The sequence below is a fragment of the Plecotus auritus genome, assembly GCF_963455305.1.
Source record: "Plecotus auritus genome assembly, chromosome: X".
Lineage (NCBI taxonomy): Eukaryota > Metazoa > Chordata > Mammalia > Chiroptera > Vespertilionidae > Plecotus > Plecotus auritus.
The window spans coordinates 113,085,416-113,101,532 of NC_137784.1; the positions used below are offsets into that span (position 1 = coordinate 113,085,416).

General features: G+C 39.2%; 1 protein-coding gene across 1 annotated transcript in view; it reads right to left on the reverse strand.

The window, feature by feature from the left end:
- The window catches only part of GPC3 (glypican 3), a 658,140-nt gene extending 654,711 nt beyond the window's left edge, over positions 1–3,429 (reverse strand). Inside the window, exon 1 of the mRNA XM_080652923.1 lies at positions 3,255–3,429. Within this exon, the coding sequence (XP_080509049.1) occupies positions 3,255–3,312 (58 nt within the window). The 5' untranslated portion in view covers positions 3,313–3,429. The remainder of the gene's footprint in view (positions 1–3,254) is intronic.
- Positions 3,430–16,117: the final 12,688 nt, after the last annotated feature.

Consider the following 16,117-nt stretch of genomic DNA (forward strand, 5'->3'; position numbering starts at 1 on the left):
TCTTCCTGCAACGGGCCTCTAGTCAATAATAACTTTAAATGTAAATGGATTAACTGCCCCAATCAAAAGACATAGGGTAGCAGAGTGGATAAGAAAACATGACTAATATATCTGCTGTCTACAGGAAACCAACCTCAGAAAAAAAGACACACACGGACTGATGGTGAAGGGATGGAAAAAGGCTTTTCAGGCAAATAGAAATGAAAAAAAAAAAAGCTAGGGTAGCAATACTTATATCTGACAAATTAGATCTCAAAGTGAAGGACATAACAAGAGATAAGGAAGGCCACTTCATAATACTAAAGGGAGCAATTCAACAAGAAGATATAACTCTGTTAAACATATATGCATCCAATACAGGAGCACCCAAATACATAAAAAAAAACTTCTGGAGGATATCAAGGGAGAGATTGACAGTAAATACAGTCATAGTAGGGGACTTTAATACCCCACTAACACCACAGGACAAATCCTCTAAACAAAAAATCAGCAAAGAAACATCAATCCTAAATGACTCACTAGATCACATGGAATTAATTGACATCTTCAGAACATTTCACCTCAAAGCCACAGAATATACATTCTTCTCAAGTGCACATGGGTCATTTTCAAAGATAGACCATATATTGGGACACAGGCAAAGTCTCTTCAAATTCAAGAAGATAAAAATCAGATCAAGCATCTTCTCAGATCACAATGGCATAAAACTAGAAATCAACTATAATAAAAACAATAAAAACATCAAACACCTGGAAGCTAAATAGCATGCTATTAAACAATTATTGAGTTACCAAAGAGAACAAAGAAGAAATAAAAAGCATCATGGCAACAAATGACAATGAAAACACAACAATCCAAAATCTATGGAACACAGCAAAAGCAGTCTTGAGAGGGAAGTTCATAAAATGTCCATACTACATAAAGCAATCTATAGATTCAATGCAATACCTATTAAAATACCAACGACATATTTCACAGACCTAGAACAAACTCTCCAAAAATTTATATGGAATAAAAAAGACCCATAATAGCTGCAGCAATCCTGAGAAAGAAGAACAAAGTTGGAGGGATCACAATACCAGATATCAAGCTATATTACAAAGCCACTTCTCTCAAAACTGCCGGGTACTTGCACAAGAACAGACATATAGACCAATGGAACACAACAGAGAACCCAGAAATCAACCCAAGCCATTATGCTCATTTAATATTTGACAAAGGAGGAAAAAGCATACAATGGAGTCAAGAGAGTCTCTTTAATAAATGGTGTTGGGAAAATTGGACAGATACATGCAAAAAAAAAATGAGACTAGACCACCAACTTACACCATACACAAAAATAAACTCAAAATGATAAAAGACTTAAACATAAGACAGAAAACCATAAAACTCTTAGAAGAATCTATAGGCAGCAAAATATCAGACATATCTCGTAGGAACATCTTTACCAATTCATTTCTTAGGACAATGGAAAATAAGGAAAAAAATAAGGAGAAACAAAGGGGACTACATCAAAATAAAAAGCTTCTGCACAGCAAAGGAAACCATCAACAAAACAAAAAGAGAGCCCACTGCCTGGGACAAGATATTTGTCAATGTTACATCCAATAAGTGTTCAATCTCCAAAAATTATAGGGAACTCATACAACTGGAAGATAAACAATCCAATCAAAAAATGGGCAAAGGATCTAAATAGACACTTTTCGAAAGCAAGCATACAGGCCAAGAGACATGAAAAAATGCTCAAAGTCACTAATCATCCAAAAATGCAAATCAAAATGACAATGAGGTCACACCTCACACCTGTCAGAATGGCTATCATCAACAAATCAACAAACGACAAGTGCTGTTGAAGATGTGGAGAAAAGGGAATCCTCATACACTACTGGTGTGAACGCAGACTGGTGCAGCCACTGTGGAAAACAGTATGGAGTTTCCTCAAAAAATTAAAAATGAACTCCCATTTGATCCAGTAATCCCACTTCTAGGAATATATCCCAAGAAATCAGAAACACCAATCGGAAAGGATATATGCACCCCTGTGTTCATAGTAGCACAATTTAGAATAGCTAAGATTTGGAAACAGCCTAAGTGCCTGTCAGCAGATAAGCCAGTCGGAGAAAGATAAACATCATGTGATCTCATGTATAGAATATAATGAACAACATAATCTGATGAACAAAAATAGATTCAGAGACATAGAAGCATCGAACAGACAAACAAAACTCAGAGGGAAGGCAGGGGGGGTTGGGGGATGGGGTAAGAAATCAACCAAAACATCTCCCATTAGGGTCACAAATGATCTACATGTCCTCAAATCTTATGGACATATTTTTAGTCATCATCTTACATACATTAAACACTGAAAAGTATTTCTTCCATCTTAAGATAGTGCCTTCCCTTGGCCTGTTCCCTTTGGCCTTCATGAAACTATAGTCTCATTGTTTTTCTCCTACTTCTCTGGCTGATGCCTCTCCGGGTCATCTTTTTCTATCAAACCATTAAATGTTGGAGATGTTAAATATTTGATCTTACACCCTCTGTTATTGTTACTCTGCATTCTTCTAAGGAGAGCTCATGAATGATTAAGGCTTTAACTTATCGATGTCAATGTTGCCCACATTTATATTTCTAAAATATTGTTACCTCTAGACTTTTAAAAATGACTACCTACTTGACTTCTCTGGTTATTTGTCTAAAAGGGATCTCAAACTTAACGTGACCAAATTAGAATTCTTAATTGTCTCACTACCTAAACTGTTTCTCTTAGTTTTTCCCCACCCCAACTCAGTATTAGCACCATCAATCTACTTGCCCAAGTCAAAAATCATTCTTGACTCTTTCTGTACTCATGTAGATACCCGATTACCAAATTCTACCCTTCTCCCTACTAAATATCTTTAAAACTCATCAAATTCTCCCTCTTAGTCAGCACCATCATCTCTAACTTGGGCTACAGTTGTAAACTGCTAACTGATCTCACTGCTTCTGCTCTTGCCCCATTCTCCACCCTCTGCCCAGCAGCCAAAGTGATCTATCTAAATCTAACCAAGTCCTTCCTCTGCTTATCATCTTTCCATGTAGCTCCTTACACCCAGGATAAAATTAAAGATGGGAGTTCCACAAACATGTGCACAAAGCCCACTGAGCTTGGTGGCATTACATAAATGTCAAGGCCTTCATAATATCTGTCCTGCCTACCTCTGCTCCCCTCTGCCTCCTACAAAATTCTCACTCTAGTGATTTCAGCTTACCTGAAATTCCTAGAATGCTGGTAATCCTTGCCCATGATACCCTCTTCCAAGAAGACATCAATTCCTCATCTACTCTGTGCTTCCAGATGGTCTCATGCTTTCCCTATAATATTGTAGGGAGCAGTTATAGGGTTAAGCCTCGGACTGACCTGCTGGCAAAGTCGCAAACAAGTCCCAGCTTGGAGGGCACAGTCCTCTAAGCATAATTAAGCTTGATCTTGTGACTGCTCCCTAGATCTTTCCTGGGTAGCTAATGGGCTGTGGGAGGGGCAGCAAGTGCTGCCAAAACAAGTGAAACTTAAAAGAACATTGTAAATTACCTTGTTTGCCCCTGACTATAAATAAAGCATCAGCTTTGCAGTCTGGATCTGTTCTGTGGCCTCAGCAAGGCACAGAAGATCCACCTAGACCCAGCTTATTCTCTCTGTCTGTCTTTTTCTTCATCCTTCACCGGCCCTCCCTCAGGCTCGCTGAACCCTTGGCTGTGCTGGCGGGGCTCATAATGTCACTTACTACTCTGTATTTTAACCATTCATTTTATTTTCTGCTTCTTTCATGAAACCATGAGAGTCCTGTAGAGCGAATATGTCTTATTTAACTCTCTATCACCAATATTTAAACACATACTAGGCATTCAATAAATGAATGAGTTATTAATTAACTTATGAACATATGGCAAGTTCAGGAATAAGCCTGTTTCTAATGGATTAAAAACATAACTGAAAGGGGAGTAAATGGAGATGTTGATTGTAGGTCATGCTTTTGAGAAGCATGCCTATGAAGAAGAAGAAATGGTAGAAAGAAGGGTTGAGAGAAAGTGCTATAGAGATTGCTAGTTGCCTAATCCAGTATTCATTCTCTTCCTTATAGAAGACCAGTTTTTTAACTGGTCACATGATTTTTTTTTTCTAGATTAGAATAAAGTCTGCATTTTTTCACTCTTTTGCAGCTATATGTGGCCAATGGGAAATAAGCAGAAATGTTGTGTGATACCATATAGGATATTTCCTTAAAAGATAGTTGATGCGTGCCATTTGCCTCTTTCTACTCTTCACTCTATTTTGCTGCTTGGAATATAAATACAATGGTTTGCACTTCACCTTGGACCCTGAAGAAGATGATCACACTCTAGGGATGACAGAGTAGAAAGCCAGAAGAAGACCGAGTCACTGATAACCATACAACCATCACATCAACCTTGGATTGGCCTCCTGAGTAACTTCACATGATAAAAAAACTTTAATTTTGTTTAAACTATTGTTAGGTCAGGTTTTTTTGTTACTCATAAAAGAACCTAATCCTAAGAAATACATTGAGTGGTTTTATTTATGATGGGAGAGATAAGACAATGTTTATGGCTAAAGGAAGGGGTTAGTAGAAAGAGAGATAGAGGACCCAGTTGCTAGATCAAGGTTATTTAGGGTATGGGAGGGAATGGAGACATGGTACACAGATGGAGGGATTTGCTTTAGATAGGGAGAGAGACATCTAAATTTGTGAGCCCCACAGAAAGGACAAGAACTAGCATTTGTTGAGCACATTCTATGTATTGAATGTTTTATAAATATTATCTAAATTAATCCTCAGAACACTTTAATGTAAGAATTATAAAGAATATAGTTTTTAAGCTGTTTGTTGTGTTCAGTTGTGCACAAGATATGGTTTTATTATTTTAACAAGAGTTCAGTTTCTATTTCAAGCCATAATCAGATTTCAATTGAATCAATATTGTTTGTGATAAGAACAGCAAAAGATTGAAAATAACCTAAATGGCCGAAACCAGTTTGGCTCAGTGGATAGAGCGTCAGCCTGCGGACTGAAAGGTCCCAGGTTCGATTCCGGTCAAGGGCATGTACCTTGGTTGCGGGCACATCCCCGGTGGGGGGTGTGCAGGAGGCAGCTGATCGATGTTTCTCTCTCATCGATGTTTCTAACTCTCTATCCCTCTCCCTTCCTCTCTGTAAAAAATATCAATAAAATATATTTAAAAAAAAAAAAAGAAAATAACCTAAATGTCCATCATATGGAAATGGTTAAATAAATTATGGTCCATCTCCAAAATGGAACAGGCTACAGCCATTAAAAAATAATGAGATAGATCTTTTTGGATTAACATGGAATAAACTCTAAACACATTTAAAATGGGGGAAAAAGGTTAAGAACATTTGGTGTAGCATGTTATGAATTTGTGTAAAAAAAAGGAGAAGCAAAACAAAAGAATGTGTGTGTGTATGTGTGAAGGAATACACAAGAAACTGGTAAGAAATGGATGTTTCCTGGGAAGGGATAAAGGGATGGTGTAGTAAGGGGAAGACTTTTTACTGTATACAATTTGGTTACTATTGAATTTAAGATGTTGTTCTACAATCTACATATTTTAATTATTTAAAAATAAAGAACAGGTCATTAAAATAAATAAATTTAGGATTGTCCCATCATTCTCTTTCTTCCTGGGGTGGCATCTCAGTTTCAGCAGGCTTACATAGCCTTGTGGTTGCAGTAAGAAGCGGCTATTTGAGCTGGTAACACTCAGATCAAAGATGGATCCAGGTGTGTGTTTTTCTTGTTTTTAATCCTCACCTGGAGATATGTTTTTATTGATTTTGAGAGAGAGAGAGAGAAACACTTACCAATTGCCCCCCATATGCGCCCTAACCAGGAATCAAACCCATAATCTAGGTATGTGATCTGACTGGGAATTGAACCCACAACCTTTTGGTGTACTGGATGACGCTCCAACCAACCCAGCCAACTGGCCAAGGCTACAGTCAATATTATTTTGTATTAGTTTTAGGTGTATAGTGCTGCAACCTTTTGCAGCAAGGATTCAGGATCTGGAGAAGGGACTGTGCATAAATGGATACACTAGACAAGAAATATAAATTTAGAAGGCATGGGGGGAGCCAGTGGGAGACCTTACTCTCTAGTGGAGAGGTTCCCTGAATCTCCAGACCCATAGCTTTTTATTTACTAGAATACACATTTGCCCTTTAGCAAAGCAAACACGCATATTAAAGGTAAGGTTTGGTAAACAGTAAAAGATTATCAGGTTAGGGGGTTGCCTTGAGCCACCATTGTCGCTACAGAACAATCGGTGCATAGCTTTTAGCCCTTGCTAAAGCCCAAGGTCCATCAGCCTTCTGTGTTCCCTGCTGCACTTTCATGATAGTGTAGACAATGGGTAGCTTCCAGTAGTATAGCATAGTGGTTAGACAATCATATACTTTACAAAATATTCCCCCTGACATTTCTAGTACCCACCTGGCACCATACATAGTTATTACAATAATATTTACTATATTCTCTATGTTGTACTTTACATCCCATGACTATTTTGTAACTACCATTCTGTGTTTCTCAATCTCTTCACCTTTTTCACCTAGCCCCCCAGCCCACCTCCCTTCTGGCAATCATCATTGTGTTCTCTGTATCTATGAGTCTATTTCTGTTTTGTTTGTTCATTGATGTTGTTTTTAGGTTCCACATATAAGTGAAATCCTATGGTATTTGTCTTTCTCTGACTATTTCACTTAGCATAATACTCTCCAGGTCCCTCCATGCTGTCTCAAAGGGTAAGAGATCCTTCTTTTTTACAGCTGCATAGTATTCCATTGTGTAAATGCACCACTGTTCTTTTATCCACTCATCTATTGATGGGTACTTCCATATTTTGGCTATTGTAACTAATGCTGCAATGAACATAGGGGTGCATATATTCTTTGGAATTAGTGTTTTGGATTTCTTTGGATAAGTGCCCAGAAGTGAAATTGCTAAGTCATAAGTTAGAGATGGATCCAGGTTTAATGGGCCTGATTTCCACAATTTCGAAATCCTTTTAAGAAAAATAATACACAATTATGAATAAAAAATTAAGTACAAAGCCTTGGAATTCATTGGTACAAATGAAGGGGCCCTAATAGAGCTGAAGCTTCATTAGCTTTTCTGATTTATTCCATTGAATCTGAGCCACAGTTACACTTCCATGTTGCTCCACTGAGATAAGACCATTCTCATTTTATTTCCAGCCTTACAGCCATGTCCCAAATGCTTAGAATCATACCAGAGAGATGTCTTCAGATCTGCTATCTCTTTCTTAGATAATTTTAGTGCCCTTCTTAGAGATCACAGCCAGTGCTGTGAGAAAATTGGGAGAATCAGGATGCAGACAGTTAAAGAGCAACATTGTGAACTACTCTGATATCTTGATGACATCATTTCCCACTTGGCTGTGATATTTTCTCTGGCACTATCTAGCCAATCAAGTGTAGGAACAGATAAAAGAGGGCTTTTGTACTGATCTAGAGTTGGGATTTTCCACAATGTATGTTCTATCAGGACACAGACAAGGGAGGTAGATGATAGATGTTGAATGGATGGACCATGGACACTAGGCTCAACAGTGAAGATGGAGATTTGGAAAAAAAAGATAGTGGGAAACAGTTGGGAGCGGTTAAAGTAGGCAGAGTTGAAACCAATTTACTGTGAGGCTGTGGTGCTAAGAGGTTCAGCAATGATTTCCATGATATCACTATCTTCTAGCACTTTTCCTATCTTTGTTGTCACTCATTTACTATCTCTTTTGTTGGACCTTCTTTCTTTAACTACCCATTGAATACTAGTATCTCTAGGGCTCTGTCTCCATACCAGATATCTTCACTTGGAAAACCCACAGGCACTTCAAATCCAACACAATTTAATTAATTTTCTTCCCCACACCACATGTAGTCTTATTCTAATTTATTGAGACATATTTTACAAACTTAATTTCTCATTTAATTTCCTTAACACCTCTCAAGTTTTAGAGATAAGAAAACTGAGACTCAGTTCAAACAACTTGCCATATTATTCTGCTACAAGTGTCAGTGCTGAGATTTGAACCCGAGTCTGACTGACTGAAAAGCCTATCATCCATTCATGAGTGCCTTCTATGGATGTTGTAGTTTTATACACCTTACTTACAAGGCTCTATCCTGCTCAGTGGAACTACTATCTGTCCTTGTTATCACTCAGAAACATGAGTGATATCCTCATCTCTTCTTCTTCACTACCCCTCCCCAGGTAATACAAACTAAGCCATTATCAAGTCCTGCTGTTTTTACCTCAGAAACAAGTTTTGTATGCACCCACCTCCTTCCACCTCTACCACCATCACTAGTCTGAAACACCTAAATTGCTAGCAGAACCTTCTAATGGACCTCTACATTCTTACTCTGGCCTCTCCACCCATTCTCCACATGCATCCAGAAATTATACTGGCAAAGCACATCTCTGATCAGATCACTTCCCTTAGTAACTATAGGATAAATTCCACTTCTTTGTGTAACATAAAAGTTTCTCTATTATCCTCAACAACCTCATCTCTTTCTCTACTCTATTTAAAAAATATATTTTATTGATTTTAGAGAGGAAAGGAGAGGGAGAGAGAGATAGAAACATCAATGATGAAAGAGAATCATTGATTGGCTGTTTCCTGCACGCCCCCTACTGGGGATCGAGCCTGCAACCCAGGCATGTGCCCTTGGCCAGAATCGAACCTGGGACCCTTCAGTCCGCAGGCTGACACTCTATTTATTGAGCCAAACCAGCTAGGGCTCTGCTCTTTTTTTAATAGGACACTCAGGGGTTGATAAATATTTTTTGTGTCTGAATTTTATACCATTGAATGAGGCCTCTTTAAGACAAAGTATACAAAATAACAAGCACACAAAAGAAAAAAAACACACAAAAACAAAACAAAACAAAACTACAAGCACAAAATTTCGTAAGAGGCTCTTTGGCGAAAAGGGTTCCACAAATGAGGAGCTCTGAATTTTAAATTCATTAGCATCACAGTAAATCTATAAGAAAACTCAACAAACCATGTGCTGTTTTCTAAATGCATATGCCTTGCTGCCTTAACACATGTGGTTCCCTCTACTTGGAAGGTACTTCCCTTCACTTATCTGGAAACTCATTCTTTGCCAATGGTGCCCTGGATGCAGATCACGGGTTCCTGAGAGCTGATTGTTAAACACAAATTTTATGAACCAGTTGTTAAACACAGTCAATTTTAAAATTTTAATTAAACTTCTAATTAAATTAGCTATATTAAAAAGCAAAGGTAATAGATATTCAAAATGCATCATTTCCTAATTATTTACTACATTTTACTATTATATATGTTTTTGATGCTTTCTATGTCCATCATACCTGTGGAATAGAAATACTCTGTAATGATGTGCTGCTGTACCTGTCTTCCCAACTCTTCATTTAATAATTTCACATTGGGTAGATCGAAGTTAGCTGCGGTGGGAGTATTTACACCACAGAATTCAGCAAATGCCATAAGTCAGGGCTTGTTTTTCCTTAGATTATCCATTGTTAAGTATTTATCAGCACACCACTGTTTGTAACCCAACCCAAGGAGCACCTCTGTGCAACCATCCTTAATTTCCTTCCCTTTACACACACACACACACACACACACACACACACACACACACACTCACTCACACAGAGTTGATCACTAAGTCCCTCCTATACCATGTATACCACTCTATAGCACTTACCATACTCTATTTCAATAGTCAATTTAAAGCAGGTATTACGTTTTATCCATCTTTGTGTCACAAATGCCTTACACATTGTAAGGGCTCAATTAATGTTGGTTGAATAATGTAACCTCCTTGGGTTCAGTTTCTTCTTATGTCAAATGAGAATACCTGCTCTCTTTACCACATAGAAACCTTATGACAACAAATGAAATACTAGACATTAAAGTTTTTTAAGAAAAAGTAAAAAGTATCACATAAGTGCAGGTATTATTTTCACATGTTCATGTAGCTTAATTAGTTTCTATTATAAAACACGCATTGAAACATATAATGCTAGCTGTCCCCTGTTCTCACTCAAGATGTTGATAATTAACCTCTGAACTGTTTGAACTGTTTCAGTGTGAGAGACAGGAGAAACCTCTTTGTTTTAATAAAGCTGACTATAAGGTATGCTTCTGTAAAGTTAATTTTGGAAATTGGTGAAGAAAATGATAAAATCATAGATATATTTCCATTGGGGGAAAATCCCAATTGACAATTAGGGTCCCCAAATGATGAAGGCATTAAAATGGGTCAAGCCATCCTACTGAAACTCTCCTTCTGTTTCTTATTATATTTGTATTTATATTTAAATTGCTTAACAAGTCCTAATGTGTCACTTAACTACGTGTCTGACATTGTTCTAAGTGATTTACAGCTATTAACTCATTTAATCTTCATAAAGTTCTCCTTATCCTCATCCTATATAATAAAAGCCTAATATGCAAATTGTCCCCTAGGTCAGTCGTTTGACTAGGAGTTCGACCACTCACTATGACATGCACTGACCACCAGGGTGTGGCACAGAACATGGCGGGTGTTGGCGACAGAGCGCTGGCAGCAGCGGCAGTGGAGGTGCTGCTGGCCCTGATGGGCCACAATGAGAGTGGGACCATGGCGGGATGGTGGAGCAGGTGAGCAGGTGATCCCAGGCCAAGGCAGGTACGAGCGGGGGCCCAATCACCCCACCAATCACCCTGCAGACGGCAACCAACAGTGGTGGGAGGGATCGGGGGGGATCGGGGCCACTGCCTGGCTCCCAGGCACTGAGGGAGCTGAGCAGGGGCCCCGGCCCCAGCCCCAATCAATCGCCCCGCAGGGGGATGGTGGAGCAGTTGAGGGGGTGGCGCCAAGGTGGGGTGCCAGGCAGGGCTATAGGGGTGTGAGCTGGGGCCCCGATCCCCACAGGTCACTCCAAGGGACCCCACCTGTGCACAAATTTGTGCACTGGGCCTCTAGTTTTATAGATAAGGAGAACGAGTCACAAGAAGTTAAGTAAATTACCCAAGGTCATACACTTTCCTTTGTTGTAGGCCATTTCTGGACCATAATTTCATGATTCTGATTCTACTTTTGCAGCCTCACAACTTGACTCTCCCATTCTTGTATATCGATTTCCCAGATAGTTATCACATCATATCCTACGTTTTTGGGTAGTAATAGCAAACTACACAAGTATACATTACAAAGTGAACCTTACTTTCAGCCAGGAGAACCAAAGTTGCTCTGCCACTAACCAGTTGTGACATTTGGGAATCCCAGTGACCCAGTAAAAAATAGAAGGCCCCAGCATGGCATCACAGTGCAGCAAAGAATTGCCTGCTATAGTGGGTAGCCCCTTGAGGAAGCACATGGCCACTCCCATCATAATGTCATGGAAGGTTGTAGCCTCGCTACAGGTTTCTTCCCACTTAGTAGGTTTCTCACTACTGGAGGACTATCTTGACCACCAGACCTTAGCAAGAAACTAGTGAGTCATTGGGGACCGCATACATTTCCCCATTTACATTCTTGATCCTGGATCCTTTGTGCTGTTTGCTTGATGGTTCTATAGTAAACCAAAGTACAAGCAACTTGGGGCCAGTGTGAGCTATCATAATCACAGGTCTTTGGACCATGATCAGCCTTGGTGGTCTGACCTATATCAGGCCTCCTGGGGAAGTAATTTAACAGCTCTGAGTCTCAGCTTCTCCATCTATAAATATATGAGTCACCACATAAGTGTCAATATTATGTAGTGGAAAGAAAAAAGAGTTTGTGTAAGATAAGCTTTTATTCATTCATTCATTCATTCATTCATTCACTAAAGGAATATTATGGACCATCCATTATGTGCCAGTCATTGACTTGGACACTAGAGACACAGCGGTGAACAAGCCTGATGATGGAGTAGTCTCCGCCCTCATGAAGCTTACATTCTAGTTGGGAAACAGGCAAAAGACAAGCAAACAAATAAATAACTATAAACTGGGATAAACACTATGATAGAAATGGTGTGAGAGGACGGGGAGAGGGGAAAACTTACTTTCCAGAAAGTATTCAAATAAGGTTTCTCTAAAGAAGTAGTATTTAAACCAATTTATTATTTTACTAAATTTGTGACCTTGGCCAAATTATAGTAAGTTTAAAAATTACAGTATATATTGCCAAAACCGGTTTGGCTCAGTGGATAGAGCATCAGCCTGCGGACTGAAAGGTCCCAGGTTCGATTCCGGTCAAGGGCATGTAACTTGGTTGTGGGCACATCCCCAGTAGGGGGTGTGCAGGAGGCGGCTGATCGATGTTTCTAATTCTCTATCCCTCTTCCTTCCTCTCTGTAAAAAATCAATAAAATATATTTTTTTTAAAAAAGAAGAAGAAAAATTACAGTATATAACTACTCTGAGCCTTCATGGGCACAACTCCTACCTCTCAGGATCCTTGTGATGATCCAGTAGGATGATATGTGCAAAACATCCAGCACATAGTAAATGCTCATTCCTTTCTTCTTCTAGCTCAGGCAGTCAATGTTCTCTATCCTGAAAATTGCTTAAGGTCACACAATCTGCCTTGGTAGCTATTTATCTACTTACTCAGTTAAAAAAGTCAGGAATGTAGTGGACAAGTCAAATCACCCTAAAATTAGCAAAAATAATATGTGCTTACACTTTAGGATTGAACCTATATGCCTACCGTTCAAGGTCTCCCTATCAGGAAATCTGAATAAGCTTTCCCCTAAAATAATCAGCTAGCAAAGCAGTAAAATAATATCCTATAATTTTCCAAATTGGTGCCAGCTAGATTTCCCTGTCACTGACTTAACCTTCAGGAAAAAGTTATGGAATATACCCATTACTGGATCCTTGCAGTGCTCAAGGACCTGGGACCTTGATTTCTCCTTCAGGTGGAACAGGGGGGCGGGGAAATCCTTTGATAGGGAAAGTATGCTATGTTTCTCTCCACTTACAGGTGAGGGTCTAGCAGAGTTTAATTTTTACACCCAAGGTCACATAGCAAAGATGCTAACAAGCTCATACCAGAATTCAAGGCTATGGACTCCTTTGCCACTATTTTCCTACTTAGATCAGTAGTTGCCTGAGGCAAAGATTTAAAAATCAGTTCAGCAGAACTAAAACCCTTACTGACTAGTTACCCCAGCACAAGACACACACACACACACACACACACACACACACACACACACACACACACACACAGATTATTGGAAAGAATGATGCTGATTTTGTCAAGATTAATGTGATTGACATTCACTATCCTAAAGAATCTATACTAAGAGCTAAGATAGATTGTCATATGATAGACCAGTCCTTAAGGTCATTTGGTGGAACCTCATCTGACCACACTTTAAAAACACAGTGCTAAACACACACACACATACACATACAGCACTAAAGTAGTCAAACTTTTTAAAAGTCTTATTGTTAATAATATACCTACAAGTAAAAGTTTAAACCATGTTTCAGAAATAGTCTGAAATGTGGAGAGGATCACACTGCTGAGCAAAGAAGAAAGGAAGTGAAAGTTGCTGAACTTGATAAAATAAAAACAATATTCTTGGTTTCTGATTTAAGATTTTTCATGTTGAAAACTGCTATTTATTCAATTACTGCTTTCAAATATTAATATTAAAGATTATAAATTTCTAACTGGAATTTTGTCTGAATTAACCATGGTATAACAAAAATCTGCACTGAAAACCCTGGGGTATTATGAACTTTTCATCTTCAGAAAACTTACTGAAGATATGTTTTTACTTTCAAACAGGTATACGCATTTCCAATCATATTTAATACAGTCAGTCCTCATCTTAAAATGTAAGCGCTCTTTCAAGATTAAAATAGCATACTTAGTCATTAAGCTGGTTATTTTCAAATTATTCAATATAGAAAACCATGGTATGCTCAAAGCAAATTAGAAGCAATGGGTGTAACAGCTGTTTCCCAAACCAATGCTTTTGAACAGCTCCCAGAAATAGATAGAGTAATATCCCTGATTTGGTGGCCAAAGCAATTTAAGCAAATTAGAGGTGCTTAAGCCTTTGTCAAGTGACTATACTGAAATCAAAGTTGATATACTTTAAAAAACAATATTATGGATAGTAATTATTACTGCTTCTGACAAGTCAGTTGAGAAACTATCCAACATATGTAATACAGTGTTTAAATAGGATTGTCCTTTTTTAAAATATATTTTTATTGATTTCAGAGAGGAAGAGAGAGATAGAAACATCAATGATGAGAGAGAATCACTGATGGGCTGCCTCCTGCATGCCCCCTACTGGGGATGGAGCCCACAACCCAAGCATGTGCCCTTGACTAGAATCAAACCCAGGACCCTTCAGTCCACAGGTCGATGCTCTATCCACTGAGCCAAACTAGCAAGGGCAGGGTTGTCCTTTTTAAAAATATGTTTTTATTGATTTTTAGAGAGAGAGGAAGGGAGAGGGATAGGTAGAAACATTGATGAGAGAGAAACATTGATCGGCTGCCTCCTGCACATCCCTTACCAGGGATCCAGCCAGTGACCTGGTCATGTGCCCTGACTAGGAATCCAAATGGTGACCTCTTGATTCATGGGTAAATGCTTAACCACTGAGCCACACCAGCCAGGCAGGATTGTCCTTTTAAGCACAATTACCTAAATCACTCAAAGAAACAAAAGAATAGGAGTAACTGTAAAACAGATGCAATTTGGCAACTTGATTCTCCTAAAATATTAGAAGTGTTCTGTTATATAGTAAACAATCTATGGCTAGAAAAATTCTTGGAAAACAAGACAAATTACTGGAATAATATGGAAGAGCTTCCACTTCACTATGAACAGAAACAATTTTATGGTTCCCAAAGTGAATTTGCTTTTCATATGTCTTGTTAAAGACATGAGATTTTTTTCATGGTTTCCTATAGAAGATAGATTAAATAAGGCTTTTTAGCTACAGAAATATTCAGGTATCTTCAAACACAAAAATTCAGGTATATTCTCATGTGAAAGTGACATGAAATTGGGATACTCAACAAATGTATAGCTCTGTGACATCACTTTCTTCTGCATTTTCATCTTCCCTCAGCTTGGCTGAATACTGTTTATTCATTAGCTCTTTAAATGAGGATCGGTTCTAAACACTCTCTGCTATTCACACTGGTAAGACTTCAGTGGCCTTCCATAAGCAGATCTGTGTCTTTGGCTCTAGTATCTACTATACCCATCTCTCTCTGGATGTCCCAATGACCTCTCCGATCTACATGTACAAAAGCAAGCCCATCATCTCCATCACCTCCACCATCCAGCATCACTTACCACAACCTCTACCTACCAACACCACCTACCAAGACCAACTGCTCTTTCTCTGTATCTCAGCTGTGTTTGCCAGAAATTTGGAAGCTATTCCAGAAAGACTACAAGGAGTAGGGATAAAGGATGTGGGGGGGAGGGGGGTTTCCACTGAGAACTCTGGGATGTAATCCCAAAGCTGGCTCCCCAGCAGAGAGCACCAAACTGAGGAGGGTCCCCACATAACATCTAGCTGTGAAAAGCAGTAGGGTGCTGTCTGCCAGGAAGTGGCAGCTGAAAGTATGGGCACCCTCTTGAAGGACCAACGCACAAAAATTCCCAGTGGAGCCACCTACCTTGTGCTCTGGCAGAGGGAGGGTGAAGTGGACTGGAGCTGTGAGAGCAGAACCCAGGACTGGGGACTCAGGGGATAGAGCTCAGAAGGCAGACACCCTAAGTTTCCTGGGTCGAGTCATTCCCTCACACAGCACAAGACATCTTTCCTACATAGACATTTACCTTGCCTGGGGGAAAGGCAGTCAACACACCCTATTGGAAAACACCTTGCCCTGCGGCCACTTAGGAGATTAAAAGTAACAATTAGCCTGCAGGCAGAAACAACTGCCCCACTTTGTTGAAAAAACTCTGGCTACACCTGAGGACAATTGCCTGGGGGCAATACAAGTCAGAATTCTATCAGTCTGTAGACAGAGGTGGTCTCTGGAGGCTTTGAGTCTTTAC